The 15746-nt window shown below is 36.5% G+C and overlaps 2 protein-coding genes and 1 pseudogene across 3 annotated transcripts; 2 read left to right on the top strand and 1 right to left on the bottom strand.

The window, feature by feature from the left end:
• Positions 1-108: 108 nt before the first annotated feature.
• LOC148929897 (putative late blight resistance protein homolog R1B-16) lies at positions 109-4522 on the bottom strand. The gene is made up of 3 exons (XM_089067437.1): positions 3981-4522; positions 510-2737; positions 109-314 (listed from the first exon to the last, which is right to left on the bottom strand). The coding sequence occupies exons 1-2, from the start codon at positions 4392-4394 to the stop codon at positions 527-529; spliced, it is 2625 nt and encodes an 874-aa protein (XP_088923563.1). The 5' UTR covers positions 4395-4522; the 3' UTR covers positions 109-314; positions 510-526.
• Positions 4523-9212: 4690 nt separating this feature from the next.
• Positions 9213-12767, top strand: LOC148929896 (putative late blight resistance protein homolog R1A-3). 2 transcript variants are annotated; one of them, XM_089068179.1, is made up of 2 exons: positions 9213-12417; positions 12512-12767. In XM_089068179.1, the coding sequence occupies exon 1, from the start codon at positions 9382-9384 to the stop codon at positions 12391-12393; it is 3012 nt and encodes a 1003-aa protein (XP_088924305.1). In that variant the 5' UTR covers positions 9213-9381; the 3' UTR covers positions 12394-12417; positions 12512-12767. The 2 variants fall into 2 exon arrangements, with proteins under 2 accessions (XP_088924305.1, XP_088924304.1); XM_089068178.1 differs by having other exon boundaries at positions 9214-12417; positions 12502-12767.
• Positions 12768-13878: 1111 nt separating this feature from the next.
• Positions 13879-15634, top strand: LOC125214655 (putative late blight resistance protein homolog R1A-10; annotated as a pseudogene).
• Positions 15635-15746: the final 112 nt, after the last annotated feature.

Below are 15746 nucleotides of genomic sequence, written 5' to 3'. Positions count from 1 at the left end.
TTAGTGATTTGCTACTAAGAAATCACCATACAAAATTTTACTTTCCCTACTATACTCAGGAAGCATGAAAACAAGAAGATCAAATCATTCAGTTTGAATTCAAATAAATTACAAAACAATCTTCAATCAACTTCAATAGGAAAGGAAAATGTATTCACATTTACTGATAAACAAATTATATTACAACCATGCAATAGTTTCAGTTTAGGATAACATACATAATCATATACATAATCAAGTGTTCCCACCACTTATTACTCCAAAAGATGCAACATTTTGCAGTAGAACTTTGGCAGCAGTTCTTCAAGCAAGCCCTGCAAATATCAACATCAGCAGCAGTGGCGTTTGATTCCGAGACCTCTCCGTTCTATAGTACGAATGTGTACCACTCGAGACTAATATAACTAGATGAAATAGACTACAAATTTGCTAAAACTGTTATGCAATCACAACTTGCAGAAAAACAGACCTGATAATTAAGGAAGCTTAGAATGGGAAAGATAAGTTACCTGTCAAGAATGATCACTCATTCGGGAGGCGGGAAAATTGAGAGCTTGAATATAAAGCCTTCAGGTTGTGCAATTCTCTTCACCTGAATGTCCTTAGCAGATGCAGCAGCATTTTTACAGACGTACATCTCCAACATTTGAAGGGTTTCTACATAGGCCAGCGCAACTGGAATCTTGATAAGCTTATCACAGTTCTTGAGCACAAGGCTTCTCAATCTAGGGAAATGATGGGATGAAGCCTCCCAACAAACTAAATCCGTCTCTTCAATTTGCAAGAATTCAAGATGGCGAAAACCCCCATCTACCGCCTTCCATATGTCCCCCATGAACGCCTTATCTTTCAACTTGAGAATCTCAAGGTTCTCTAGCAACCCAAGGGTGTGCATGAAATCCCAACTGAGGAACGTGGAGATCAGTGTGAGGCTCTTAAGTGTAGACGGGAATTGATAAGGTTGAGGGAGGCAACGCAATCCGCCTTCTGAAGCTGGTCTAGGATACACGTCATTCATTAGCTTCAGCTTTTCAAGATACTTCAGTTTTCCAATGGCATCAAATGATTCCATCGTTCTTTCCAAAAGCAAGGCTAGCTCCCCACGAATGCCCAATTTCTTTAAATTGCAAGCCCTATCAAATATCTCTGTATTGCAATTCTTCACAGAAATCGTGCCAAGTGTTTGAAGCTCTGCACCGTGTTTGGTGTCTTTTCCTGGCTTGGGCAAAGTAGCTGATGCATTAGTCTTGAAATGCCTTAGCCGAGACAATTTCCATATATCCGCTTTCACTGCAAGCTCACGCAATGTGGTGTCAACTATAAGCGTTTGTATGTTCCAAAGCTCGCTGAATTTTGAAGGAAGGGTTGGCATATCCAACGACAAGGCAATGTACCTCACATGAATCAATTCATACATGTGACTGGTAATTTTGGAGAGTTTGATGGGTTTGACATCTAAAACCCTGAGCAATTCGAAAGCTCCAAGCAAGTGTGGAACGCTTTCTGGGGGCAAGGTGAATCCATCTTTGGAAAAGCAAACAAATGATCGAACACGATGGCCAGTAGGTTTTGAACGGATAAACTTCAAGCAATTGGTATGAATAGAAATACGGCGATACTGTTCTAAATTGGGATCAAAAGTTCCATCTCTAGACTTGATTTCTTGGAAAAAGTTTTCATTCTCATTTGCTGCTTCAGTCCGACAGAATTCACGCAATGTATCATGAATCCTGCATGTCTTGACCTTACCATTCGGCTTAAACTTGTCGACTGTGACCAAGTTTCTGTTAATAAGATCCTTTAAGTACTTCTCCGCAGTTTCCTCCAAGCTAGAATCATTACTTTGTTGTATGAATCCTTCCCCAATCCACATGCGAATCAATCTCGACACTGGAATCTCATAGTCCTCTGGAAATACCCCCAGATAGAGAAAACATGCACGCAAGTTATAAGGCAGTTTATCATAACTCAAAGATATAAATTTGTTCACGCGTTTTTCGGAATCTTCTTGTAGAAATTCACTCACTTGTGTAGACATTTCCTCCCATGCTTTTATAGTTACACTTTTGTCCAAGGCCGAATACTTTGTGGCAAGGATACCACCTATGACTACTACTGAAAGAGGCAATCCGTGGCAATCTCTTGCAATTATTTGCCCGACACTTTCCAAGTCAGAAGGGCAGTCCTGGCCACGAAGTGCCTCCAACCGGAGGAGCTCCCAACTTTCATGTTGATAAAAGAAGCGCAACTTCTTGGGAGGTCTTGGGCAACTAGCATAGCTGCCAACATCCTCGTTGCGACTGGTGATCAAGATTTTACCCTTTTTATTTATCTCAGGGAGAGCAAAGCGAAGTCTGTCCCAATCAGCTCTATTCCAAACATCATCCATCACGAGTAGAAAGCATACTTTCTCTAGACGATCAGCAACATCTCGACGTAGGTCTTCCTCATCTTTTTGACGTATGTCCTTAGTTATGGTGGTGAACTTTTTGATAATGGCTAGAAAGACATCCTTGTTTGAGAACTCTTGAGAAATATGAAGCCATATGCGGACAGGGAACTCATAGATGATTTTTGGGTCATTGAAGATCTTCCTCGCCACTGTCGTCTTGCCAAGGCCAAACATGCCGGTCAGAGAAACGACATCCAAATAGTCAGTTTCTTGAGTCAATTGCTTTATTAGGTCGTTTGTCACGTCTACGAATCCCACCACATCTCTTTCCCTTAGTGGCCAAATCTGTTAAAAAAATATTTAGTACTCCTATACCACTTCGAATCCAGTTGCTAGGACAAAAAAACTAGGCATGCTTATTTTGCACTAAAATTAAAAGGAATGTTAAATTTGAAATCATATGGGAAACTTTTTACATAGTTTTCACTGTTAGTTGTTGCATTGACAACTTTAATTGAGTTTCAAACAAGTCTGAACCTTAATTTCTGTTATATCCTGAAATATAAGGATTGTTGTAGTTGTTTTGGTACAATTACACCATGTTTATAAGTTCAAAGTCGCGTATGACCATTGTACGACATCGCTCCCCACTGCTCCAATCACTGCGGTGTAGCAAAATAGAAAGCAAACATCCAAGTTTAGAATATTACTACCTCCATCTATGAAATTTGTCTTGATAGTAGACGACGAGTTTTAATGCAAAAATTGGTAGTAAAATAGGAGGAATATACAGCATAGAACGAAAAAGATAACTATTTTTTGGGAAGCAGTATATCGTATAGTAGTTAATAACATCACAAATGAATTTTCCCTCATTTTACATTCTAAATAACAACTAAAATACTTAAAAACACATTTTTTAATCTTTTTTATACTTCGATTTTTTGTTATTCCCTTTATCCCAAACAAGTAATCCCCTTTCTTACTTGCTTTTATCTCTCAGCATTAATCCATTTCTATTTTTCAAAATATAAGTATTAACTTATTTTGCATAAGACTCGAGTCATCCCCAAAGAGGCAAAGACCAAAGTCCCTCTCGATTTGGAAAAATCAAAGATGAATCAATTAGGCAAGCAGGAGATAAACACAATTCTATCTAACTCGAATCGGAAAAATCAAAGATGAATCAATTCAGCAAGCAGGAAATAAACACAATTCTATCAAACTCGAATCGGAAAAATCAAAGATGAATCAATTCAGCAAGCAGGAAATAAACACAATTCTATCAAACTCGAATCGGAAAAATCAAAGATGAATCAATTGAGCAAGCAGGAGATAAACACAATTCTATCAAACTCGAATCGGAAAAATCAAAGATGAATCAATTGAGCAAGCAGGAGATAAACACAATTCTATCAAACTCGAATCGGAAAAATCAAAGATGAATCAATTCAGCAAGCAGGAAATAAACACAATTCTATCAAACTCGAATCGGAAAAATCAAAGATGAATCAATTGAGCAAGCAGGAGATAAACACAATTCTATCTAACTCGAATCGGAAAAATCAAAGATGAATCAATTACTGACCTGCGGTTTCTCAGATCCGTTTTCGTGATCGATTCTGAGGTTGGCGAAATCCATCCTGGCTCGCTCCACCTTCTTCTTAACCTCCTCGACCTTTGCGCCGATGGTGTGGAGATCGTACGGAGACTTCCAGAATTTGAGAGAGGTGCTTTTGGCCTTCTTCTCGATGGCTTTGGTGACGAAGAGATCGACGACATCTTCGACCTCGTAGACGACGTCGCGGATGTTCTGCACCAGCGCCTTGGTGTGCTCGTCCTCTCGCCGCTTCTTCACCGAGTCTTTGAGGAAGGCTTTGAAGACGCGGAGATCCTTCTCGAGGCTCTCGATCTGGCCTCTGGTTTCGGTGATTAGCTTCGAGTGGTAGAGCAGCAGCTCTTTGAGATTGTTCAGCAGGAATTCCACTGCTGCATCCGCCATATCTCTCCTTCTCCCTCTCTCTCTAGCTATTGAGTCAACTTCAATCCATTATTGATATGGAAATCGTTATCCAGTCTTGTACCGTTGTCTACTCCCTCTATCCTTCAAGAGACACTGATTCCTTTTTCCTAGGCCCCAAAGAGGACAACATTTCTTTTTTGGAAACTCTCTTCTAGTCATTAGAAATTTCTAGTGATGCAAGACTAGTTCTCCACTAATGATACTTAAAATTTTACTAATAATACATTTAAACTCTGATAGAGACCTGATATTCTATTTTATTCCCCGAAGGAAATTGATATTCTCTCCGTATATTTATTTAATTTATTTATGTTTTAGTATTATCCTACCACCAAATTTCGTATTGCCACATGACACGTTATCCAACAATATTAGAGGCGTATCCAGCAATATTCATTTAGTATGCGATTACAGATTGCATGATAGTAACAGGTGGATTGCAGTGTAGATTATTGAGTATTGCTGTATAAACATAGAATGTTTCAGTTGCAGTATATATATAGACAGATTGTTTTTTTATACCGTTGTTTTGCATTATAGACAATAATGCAATACTCAACACTCTACAATGCAATCCACGTAATACTATCATGTGATATGTAGAAATCCATCTAAAACGCTTACTATGATATTGCTGGATACGTCCATAATATTGCTGGATAGCGTGTCACGTGGCAACACGAGGTTAGTGGTACGTTGTCACTCTAACTATGGTAGCACCCTAAGAGCATCCGCAATGGCGGATGTCCCGCCGGACGTCGGACTGGCGTGCCCGGTATCCGCTTGGGACGTCCGCCATTAGGCGTGAAGGAGGCGGATGCGGACACCGCAGATCCGCGGCATTCCGACGACGTCCGTCGTGACGTCCGCCATTGCGGTACCACGGCGGACGTCCCGATTTTTTAAATAAAAAAAAACTCTATATGTACGGCTCGTTGCAAACTCCATATATATGATTTTTTTAAAAAACTCTAACGCCTGTATTATCGTCGAAAATGAAGACCTAAAACAAAGCGTCTCCCCCGTTCGGCTAGCGACAAACTATACAGATTCAAGGCATAATGTAACTTTGTTTGAATTGTTTTTTGGTTTAGGATTTTTTTTTGAACTATGTATTTTTTTAATTTAAATATGTATGATTTTTTTAAAATAAAATCGTTGCATTTTTCCCGTATTTGTGTCGAAATTTTAATTCCGTAAGTGTATATTTGTGAATTTTTATCATTGTGGATGTCCTTTGGGATGTCCGCCATCGTGCAATGGAATGTCCTTATGACGTGGCAGTGCAGTGAGAGGTTCTTATAACGTGGCAAAAGGTGTTTTTTGAAAGTCCGTCGGGACATCCGCACCACTAAGGATGCTCTAATGCTCCCCTATGAGTGTATATCAAAAGAGTTGCCAAATCAGTCAAATCACACTTATATATATTCAATGGTTACAATGAAATTTCTGTTAAAGATTATTCCTACGACCGTTGCATAAAATAAGACCATGTGGTCTCTCCCAATTTAACTAATGTGATTATGTCATTTGTTACAATATCATTGGTCAATTAATATTTTATTTAACATTCAAATATCTTTTATATATTAAATGTAATATATGAAAATTATATTAAAATTCATAATCTACAAATAGAGATCACATTTGCTATAGTTCTATTCAAAAAAAAAATCTCTATTTTTCTCTAAAGATAATCTTTCTTCTATTTTACAATTTCTCCTTTGTTTAATTTATTCACCATGGATGATGAGAATAACATGTTCTCTAATTCTAAAATTTCAAACCTTCCTAAAATTATCTGTATTTTAATTATTGCAATTTATGACTTTTATTTTTTTTAATTTTATTTTTTCATTTTATAAATTTTAAATAATATAATAATAAAAATAATATTTATCGATCTATACATAAATATAAAAAGCCAAATACAACAAAATCCATTTTCCTGCCCACTTTTATAGAATATTGATACCTGCCATATCATAAAATGGTATCAACTTTTAATATACAATACTAAGGGATGATAGATTTGATATACAGCCTTTGTCCCATTTCAAATTAAACGCTCATTAAAAATGAAACGTTTCCTAAAATATAAACAACTTTATTTATATTTCTTCATTTATTTTATTTTACTCTTTTTTCATTAACTCACAAAATAATACTATATAAAATCCTATGCTGATTTTCAAATGTTTCATTTTAAGTGGGACGGAAGGAACATATAATAAAGGGTTGTCAAATTAAACAATTCTCGTTTAGTTGGGCTCTCAAGCTTGACACGGTTAAAATTTGGAACCAATAATATTCATTACCCAATGGATAAAATTGGGTAAAATTAAAATTCTTTTAAATGTTTTTCTCTTAAATCTGATAAATAATATTGATGGCATTCCAAGACCTAAGTCATTGTCTTCATAATCTCCATGGTTTCAAGAGTTTCTCTCCATATGTCATGGATCTTATTGTGAAAATGCTAAGCTAAAGATTTTGTGTTGCTCCAAACATGTTATTGGATAAATTGTTCGTGTGAATTATTCTATTTCTCTATTTTATGATTGTCCTTATCACAATCGTGTTGTTTGAATTTATTATTTTTGGTGCATCAATTGTAGATGATTTTTATTTTTATTTAAACGTCTCTTTAAGTTTGAATAAGATAGATCTTTGTGATAATAAATTATCAAGTAGAATTGTTCATAGGATAATATGATAATGGACGTCATGTGCCAATGCTTATAGTAGTTGATCTTTGAGTCTCGCGCATCCGTAGGTTCTTAGATAAACGAAAGTTGATTTATAGAATATGTGTTCAACTATCATTGAGAGTTGATTTTGTAATCTCGTAATTCACTGGATATACTAATTGAATATTATAATAAATCACATTTTATCTATGAATGATTGGAGTAACAATCTTATCTCTTAGTTCGTATTGCTCATTTTATTTCTTTTAATTGTTGTTGCATGATCTTTGATCCAAATTTTCAAAGTAAAGTATTTATTGTTACGTGTTTTGTTTGCTTTAGAGTTAAATAATCTTTACCTTCCTTGTGGATCGACACGAAGTAGTACATTCGATGATGTATTCTTGCGGTATCGTTGTAATATTAGAGTTGTTTTATTAAACTTGTGTGATCTCGCACTTGATTTTATAACTCGAAAATTACACATCAGTTGTGATGATGATTATGTTGGTTGTGATGATACATTTAATGTTGTGTTATTTCAACATAAGCTCCATATTCTATTCAGTTATCTCGGGAATAGATGTGGAAATACACTTCTACATTTTTCATATGTTGAGCCTTTCTTTTGGTTGTGATGATATATTCAATATTGTGTTATTTCAACATAAGATCCATATTTTTAAAATACTGGTTGTGCATCGCACGAGTGTAATACTAGTTAATTGAAAAATTGGCTGGTTCAGCACATGATTGAATCGACTTTTTTTATATCCTCCATTAATATTTTACCAACATCAATTACTCCCTCCGTCCCTGAAATTTTGTCACATTTTTCCATTTTCGCCCATCCTACAAAATTTGTCACATTTAACTCTTTACCATTTTTTATGATGGACCCCACATTGCACAAACCTATTCTCACTCACATTTTATTACTATAAAATAAAATTAATACTACTTTAAAGTAGGAGTCACATCATACCAACTTTTACAATCCACTTTTCATAAATTTCTTAAAATCCATATCCGGTCAAACTGTGACAATATTTAAGGGACAGAGAATACGAACTTTGATGACTTTAAGTTGCATAAATGGAAATGAGAGTAAAGAGATGATTATTTATCATGCTCTGAATTAAATTTGTTAATATTATATTGTTCAAGATACTTTTAACTTTGCTGAAATTTTTATTTTTTATTTGATATTCAAAATCCCATATCTTACACTATCTTTATTTATCGCTAGCATATTTTTATTTTATACTTAGTAGTAATTTTTCATTCTAGAGTAGAGAAGTGACTTTTATTTTCTATTAATAATATTTCAATTTTGTTTTATCTATTTTTTATTTTATCAGTTTTGCATTTAGTGCATTGAAACAAAGTTGTCTCCTATCATAATTATTTTTGATGGACCAAAACAGTACTACATCCGTCTTTTAAAAAATAATATTTTTTGAAGCAACATAAACTTTAATTTAAAATCGGTAAAGCAAAAGAGTGATATTAATAAAAAATAATTGAAGTATTGTTAATAGAGATTGATATCTTCTTATTAGAGTGAGATTTTGTTTCCTAATATTGAATTTTTGAAATTTTAATAGATGAACCAAAATAGATGCTACTATAATTCTATTTTTAAAGTATTGTTAATAAAGAATGATTCTCATAAATTTTTTGCTAAAATAGAATTTTTATAATTTTAATGGACAAATCAAAATAGAGAATTTTGTAATTTTAATGGAAAAATCAAAATAAAAATAATTTTTATTTTAAAAAGATGTTAATACTCCTAAATATTTATGGTTATTGTATGAAAGAGATCATACTCCTATAATTGAAGCCAGATAGCTTTGTTCTCTTCTTTATATAGATGGGCCCCCATCTTAAAGGCCTAAAGTTGGCAGAGAGATGGGCTGTCACCAAATTAATGGGCCCATACCAGTGCTAGGAAACAATCTACTTTGGTGAGTCACTATTATATATAGTGCCATCCTATTTGGAATATAGTATTTGGGACCATTTTTAAATTCTGGATAATGAAAAAGTTGTTTATGCTCTTTCACCTTTGGCATAAACGCATAGTGGATTCTGCACTATGCAAGATTTCTTTTTTTTTTTTTTTTACATAGAAATCATACCATTTTCATACAAAGATGTTCTTTCTTTCTTAGCTTTTGATCAAGCACATGCTAATCTTTATCTTTCTTGATCTGATATTCACAAATATTCTAAAAACAGAAGAAAAAGTTTGTTGATCAGCATAGCCAGAGATGGCTTATGCTGCTCTTGTCTCACTTGAAAACACCATACACCGATTCCTGAATTCTGATCTGTTTTCCATCTCTGTTGAAGAAAAACAACAAGTTACATCTCTGCTCCAGTATGTTTCTCCCATCCGGGAATGTCTCGAACAATTTCCAGACGAATCCGAGAGCTGGGACGGGCAAATGAGGGAGCTGGCTGATGCAGCAGAAGATATTATAGAATATCTTGTGTTGGAAAAGGTTTTTTTGCCTTGTGAAAATGAGTCTGAATCCCATCCAAGTGGAAACCACAGACTCGACCTGGAAAAAGTCGTCAAAGAGACTAGTTCAAAGCTGGAGACAGGAGCCAAGATCGTGGAAAAATTCCCAGATGATGCTAAAGCTAACAGTTTGAAAGGACGAATCAGGGAGATAGAAATTGAATTGAAAGATATCAACGAGTTTTACAAATGGGAGGAAGCTCATCGTCAGTTTCGAGAAAAGTGGAGATTGTTACCAGCAGAGTTGGCCAAGTTGAACTCTAATATCCAGGTTATACACCACTTGAACAAGACAAGAAATGATATTAATTCGATCATGGAGGAAGTGATGACCATCGAGAATGATCGCAATGAAATTGAAGCCACTTCATCTCCTACACTTGCAACTGTTGATGATATAGTTGGCTTCCTTCAAGATGATGCTGATGCGTCTAAATGCCATCGAAGCGCAAAACATGAGCTCCAGCTGGAAAAAGTTATGGAGAAGATTGCGTCGATTACTGCAAAAGTGAAGAGCATAAAGGTTAGTTCCAGCAGCAAAGAAGTTCGACGTGGTGCTGATTCTTTATCTCTAAGTTATTCAGATTCTTTGACCGTCAGTTCTTCATCAACTGCTCCACCCATCCAGAAAAACTCCCTGGTGGGTTTTGAAGATCATGTGATGAACATCAAGGACATGCTCTGTGGAGAACAATCCAAGCTCCAGGTCATACCGGTATGTGGTATGGGGGGCATCGGCAAAACTACTCTCGCCCGAAATGTTTATGATGATGAACTAATTAAGGAGAAGTTCAACATTCGTGTTTGGATTACAGTATCACAGGATTACAGTGCACAGAGAATTCTTTCAGACCTTCTGGAGTCCCTGAAGGAATACAACAACCAAAGTGGAAAGCAAGAAAGCGCTCACACAAAAGTGTACCAAATTTTAATAGGCAGGAAATATTTAGTCGTAATGGATGACATCTGGAGAAGTGAGGCATGGGATATTGTTAGGAATGTGTTTCCTGATAATGGTGACGGAAGCCGTATCATGCTAACTACAAGGTTGTATGATGTGGCTTCTTATCCTGGTCCTTCAGTCACACCTTATGAGTTAGGTTTACTGACTGAAGAGCAGAGTTGGTACTTACTAAAGGAGAAGGTGTTTGCAAATCAAGAATGTCCTTCCGATCTGGAAAATATTGGGAAGGATATCGCAAGAAGCTGCAAACGGTTGCCCCTCGCTATTGTGGTGATTGCAGGAATTTTATCCACGGTCACTAAGAATCCAGCTTCGTGGCTGGAGGTTGCAGGGACGTTGAAGTCTGCAACAACTGAAGAGAAAAATCATATAGAAAAGATACTATCTTTGAGCTATGTGGAATTACCTCAGTTCTTGAGGCCGTGTTTCTTGTACATGGGTTCATTTCCTGAAGATCATGAGATATATACCACCAACCTCATTAGATTATGGATAGCTGAGGGCTTTCTCAAATTTCCGATCAACAACAAGAGCTTTGAAGAGGTGGCCGAAGAGTGTTTGGAGGAACTTGTGAAGAGAAACCTTGTTTTTGTCACAAAGTGGAAATCTGATGGGAGAATCAAAAGCTGTAGCCTCCATGATCTGATTAGGGAACTGTGCATAAGAAAAGCTCAGGAAAGTAAGTTTTTTCTGAATTTGATGGATAAGCATATGGAAAAGGAGAAATTTATGGAAAGCATAAAAAATGAGCGTCGGGTAAGTACTTCTACACTAGGATTCTTTTCTAGCTATGGTGGTTCAACTATCCATTCCATTAAATGCTTCGGGTATAATACAGTAGAACTGAACTCTGTAGAAGGTGTTAAATTGATGAGGGTGTTGGATGCTGACGCTGCTTATGAGAATGATTTAGTGCTAACTCAATTATTTGAGCTATTTCATCTGAGATACCTTGCTTTTAGATATAGATATGGATTTCCTAGAATCTTGTCAAACCTTCGAAATCTGCAAACCTTAATCATTCGTCATGAAAAGGGAATACTTGTAGGTGGTAACATGTGGGTGCCGTGGTGCATGCAAGAACTAAGACATATCTACTTTAAGTGGAATGTTAACTTTGAGTATCCCACAGAAACAACATGTCCACTAGAAAATCTACAAACGATTTCGCGGCTTAGCATTGTGTGTTGTAGAGAGCGTATCCTGAAAAAGATACCAAACCTCAAAAAACTGAAGGTTTTTTGTGATAAAGATGATGCTGATCATGATGGAGATCCAGGTTGCCTGAATAACCTGGTACATCTGCATCGACTTGAGAAATTGGAATTATTAGCTTACTATAAGTTTAGGTTGAGCTACAATCTTGCTTTGCCTGAGAAGCTCAAAAGGTTGACTTTGAGGAAATTTAAACTTCCTTGGAACGGCATGATTTTTGTTGGTTCATTGCCAAATCTTCAAGTGCTTAAACTGAAAGATTGCACTTGGAATGGTGGCACATGGGAAACGACTGAAGGAATATTTCCAGTGTTGGAAGTTCTTCGAGTTGAACATTCATGGTTTGAGAACTGGATAACTGAAAGTGGTCATTTCCCCATGCTCAAACGCCTGCTACTTCACCATTGTAGGAAACTCAACGCGATTCCAACTGATATTGGAGATATTCCGACTCTTCAACTGATCGAGATTAGGGGTAACGTGAAGGAGTCTTTGTTGGAGTCAGCTGAAGTGATAAGAAAGGAACAAGATGATATGGGAAACAACACCCTTCAAGTTGTCTACATTCCTGTGTCTTGACATTGAAGTTATTATTTCGATGAGGTATGTTTGGATCCCTTGTAATTATCGGAGCATTTGTTTTTCTAGGGAGTGTGCTTTAAATTCACACGTAGACCTTTTTTTTAGCCCTTTTCAGGAGTTTTGATGATGAAGGCGACTATGACGACGGGATGTACCTTCCTCATGATTCAAATTCAAATGTGTCAGATGATGCGAAGCTTTATCAAAGAGACTTTGGTGAAGAGGTTTTCTAAAATTATGTGTGTTATGGAACTTGTTTCAATTTGTTTAACCGTTGTGTAATTGAATGCTAATATGGTGTGTTTTATTAATGTGTTATTATTGTGTGGAAGTACTGTACTACTACATCCTTTCCAAGAAGAGTGTTAGCATACTGTGCTTTCTAAGATAATATCTGTATGAATGAATGTTGACAGTTCCAAAACATCATAAAACTAGTCTCATTGTACATGAGATCAAGCATTAAATAGAACTATAGTCAGGAAACATAATGTTTATGTTGCAATATCATTCTATTCAAATATGTGGCGCAGAAATCATTTGTGGTTATAGGTTTATAGGATATTACGAAGATCTAACCTGGGGAGGAGTGAGCACCTGGCCACAGGCGAATTCGTTTCACAACACAGCCTAAAGATTATAAAGAATTTGTATCACAAGAATGGTGATTGAATCCACCTCAATGTAAGTGCTGTAAATACGTCGCAGAGCATTACAAAACAAATATCGTAATGTTTATGTTGTATAACAATCATGCTTTAATAAACATCACCAAGCAACAATATCTCGCATTAGTTATACGGACAACAATTGTGGGATGTATATACCAAATGAATTCCCTTTTTCCTGATAGACTAGAATTTTGAGAAACTCATCTCTAAAAGCATCCTTCATTGCCTCAGAAACTTGATATTGTATGGCATTAGATAAAACAATCTACTGAAAGCATCACATGGAAAGAATGAATCTAGTTGCCACAAACAAATAAATCACACAGAGAGAAGAATTCTCATCTGGTTATTGAATACGTTCCTGAAAACTATCAAGCACAAAAGGTTTAGAAACCGGATTTCTATCGCCTTCGCGGTCTTATGGTTACATCACCAAATGGTTACATTACCTAAAGCTTTTGCCACACTTGCCAGAAGCAACTGAACAAGGTTGTCATTGGTATCATACGAATCATACATCGCAGCAATAATCGAAACTAACAAAGAAGCAAATAGACAACGAATCCTTCAAGAAAACAATGAGTGAAAATGATCATGGTTTTGACCAACTCAGATTGCAAATGCAACTACTACAAATCAAACAGAAGCCAAAATAGTCATTTTGAGAATGTGTATTCAATGTAAGGACTAGTCCATCAAATTTGATTGCATATTTTTCGATGAAAAAAAAACCATCTTTACAATGTAAACACTTTAACAATAAGGTTTGTGCAAAGTACCTGATCACCGAGTCATGCAACGAACTTGAAGAAAAAGTTTGTTCATCAGCATAGCCAGAGATGGCTTATGCTGCTCTTGTCTCTCTTGAAAACACCATACACCGATTCCTGAATTCTGATCTGTTTTCCATCTCTGTTGAAGAAGAGCAACAAATTACATCTCTGCTTGAGTATGTTACTTCCATCCGGGAATTTCTCGAAGTACTTTCGTGCGAATCAAGAGCTGGGACGGGAAAATGAGGGAGCTGGCTAATGCAGCAGAAGATACTATAGAATATCTTGTGTTGGAGAAGGTTTTTTTGCCTTGCGATAATGAGTTTGAATCCTGGTATACTGGAAAACACAAACTCGAGCTGGAAAATGCTATCAACGAGACTTGTTTGAAGCTGGACGAAGTGAGGGAGGAGTTTCGGAAAGATTCCTCAGACAAAGCCAAAGCTAACAGATTGGAAGACCGAATCAGGGACATAACAAATGAAGTGGGAGATTTCCGAAAGCTTTACAACTGGGAGAAAACTCACACTCGTTTTCGAGACAAGTGGAGATTTTTACCAGCAGAGCTTGCCAAATTCCAGTCCAAACTCCAGTTTATATACCACTTGAACAAGAGAAGGGATGAGATTGATTGGATCATGGAGGAGGTGAAGGCCATCAAGAATGATAGCAATGCAACCACTTCATCAACTACACTTGCACCAGTTGATGCTTTAGTTGGTTTTTATCGTGATGATGTTGATGACCCGAAGGGCCATCGAAGTGCAAAACATGAGCGCCAGCTGGAAAAAGTTATAGAGGAGATTGCTTTGATTTCTGCAAAACTGAAGAATACAAAGGTTAGGTCCAGCAGCAAAGAAGTTCAACGTTCTCCAAATTCTTCGACTCTCAGTCCTTCATCAACTGCTCCACCCATCCACAAAAATTCCATGGTTGGTTTTGATGATCACATGATGAACATCAAGGACCGGCTCTGTGGAAATCCATCCAAGCTCCAGGTCATACCGGTATGTGGTATGGGGGGCATCGGAAAAACTACCCTGGCCAGAAATTTTGATGACGATGAACTGATTAAGGAGAATTTCACCATTCGTGTTTGGGTTACAGTATCACAGGATCACAGTGCACAGAGAATTCTTTCAGACCTTCTGGAGTCCCTGAAAGAATACAACAAGGTGGAAAGGAAGAAAGCGCTCACACAAAAGTGTACCAAATTTTAATGGGCAAAAAGTATTTAGTCATGATGGATGATATCTGGAGGAGTGAGGCATGGGATATCGTTAGAAATGCGTTTCCTGTTAATGGTAACGGAAGCCGTATCATGCTAACTACAAGGTTGTATGATGTGGCTTCTTATGAGTTGGGTTTACTGGATGAAGTTCAGAGTTGGAGCTTACTTAAGGAGAAGGTGTTTGCAAATCAAGATTGTCCTTCCGATTTGAAGAATATTGTGAAGGATATTGCAAGAAGCTGCAAAGGGTTGCCCCTCGCTATCGTGGTGATTGCAGGACTTTTAGCTACGGTCCCTAAGAGTCCAGCTTCGTGGATGGAGATTGCGGACATGGTGAAGTCTGCAAAAACAGCAGAGCAAGAGCATATTGAAGAGATACTATCTTTGAGCTATGTGGAATTACCTCAGTTATTGAGGCCATGTTTCTTGTACATGGCTTCATTTCCTGAAGATCAAGAGATATATACCACGAAACTCATTAGGATTCCTAAATCGAACTTTTTTAGTTTTAATGGACGAACCAAAATAAAAATAATTCTATTTTTGAATTATTGTAAATGATTAATGAATATCAGTCTCACCTTATTAGAAAGAAACTTTTTTTCTAAAATAATTTTTTTTAATTCAAAATAGAAATAATTTTTATTTTTAAAAGAAGTTAATATAATTTTTATA

Source organism: Salvia hispanica, chromosome 3 (assembly GCF_029641045.1).
Source record: "Salvia hispanica isolate PSC_SH4W2 chromosome 3, Shi_PSC_v1, whole genome shotgun sequence".
Lineage (NCBI taxonomy): Eukaryota > Viridiplantae > Streptophyta > Magnoliopsida > Lamiales > Lamiaceae > Salvia > Salvia hispanica.
Note: the sequence above shows the minus strand (reverse complement) of the source record. Positions and strands in the feature narration are given on the sequence as shown.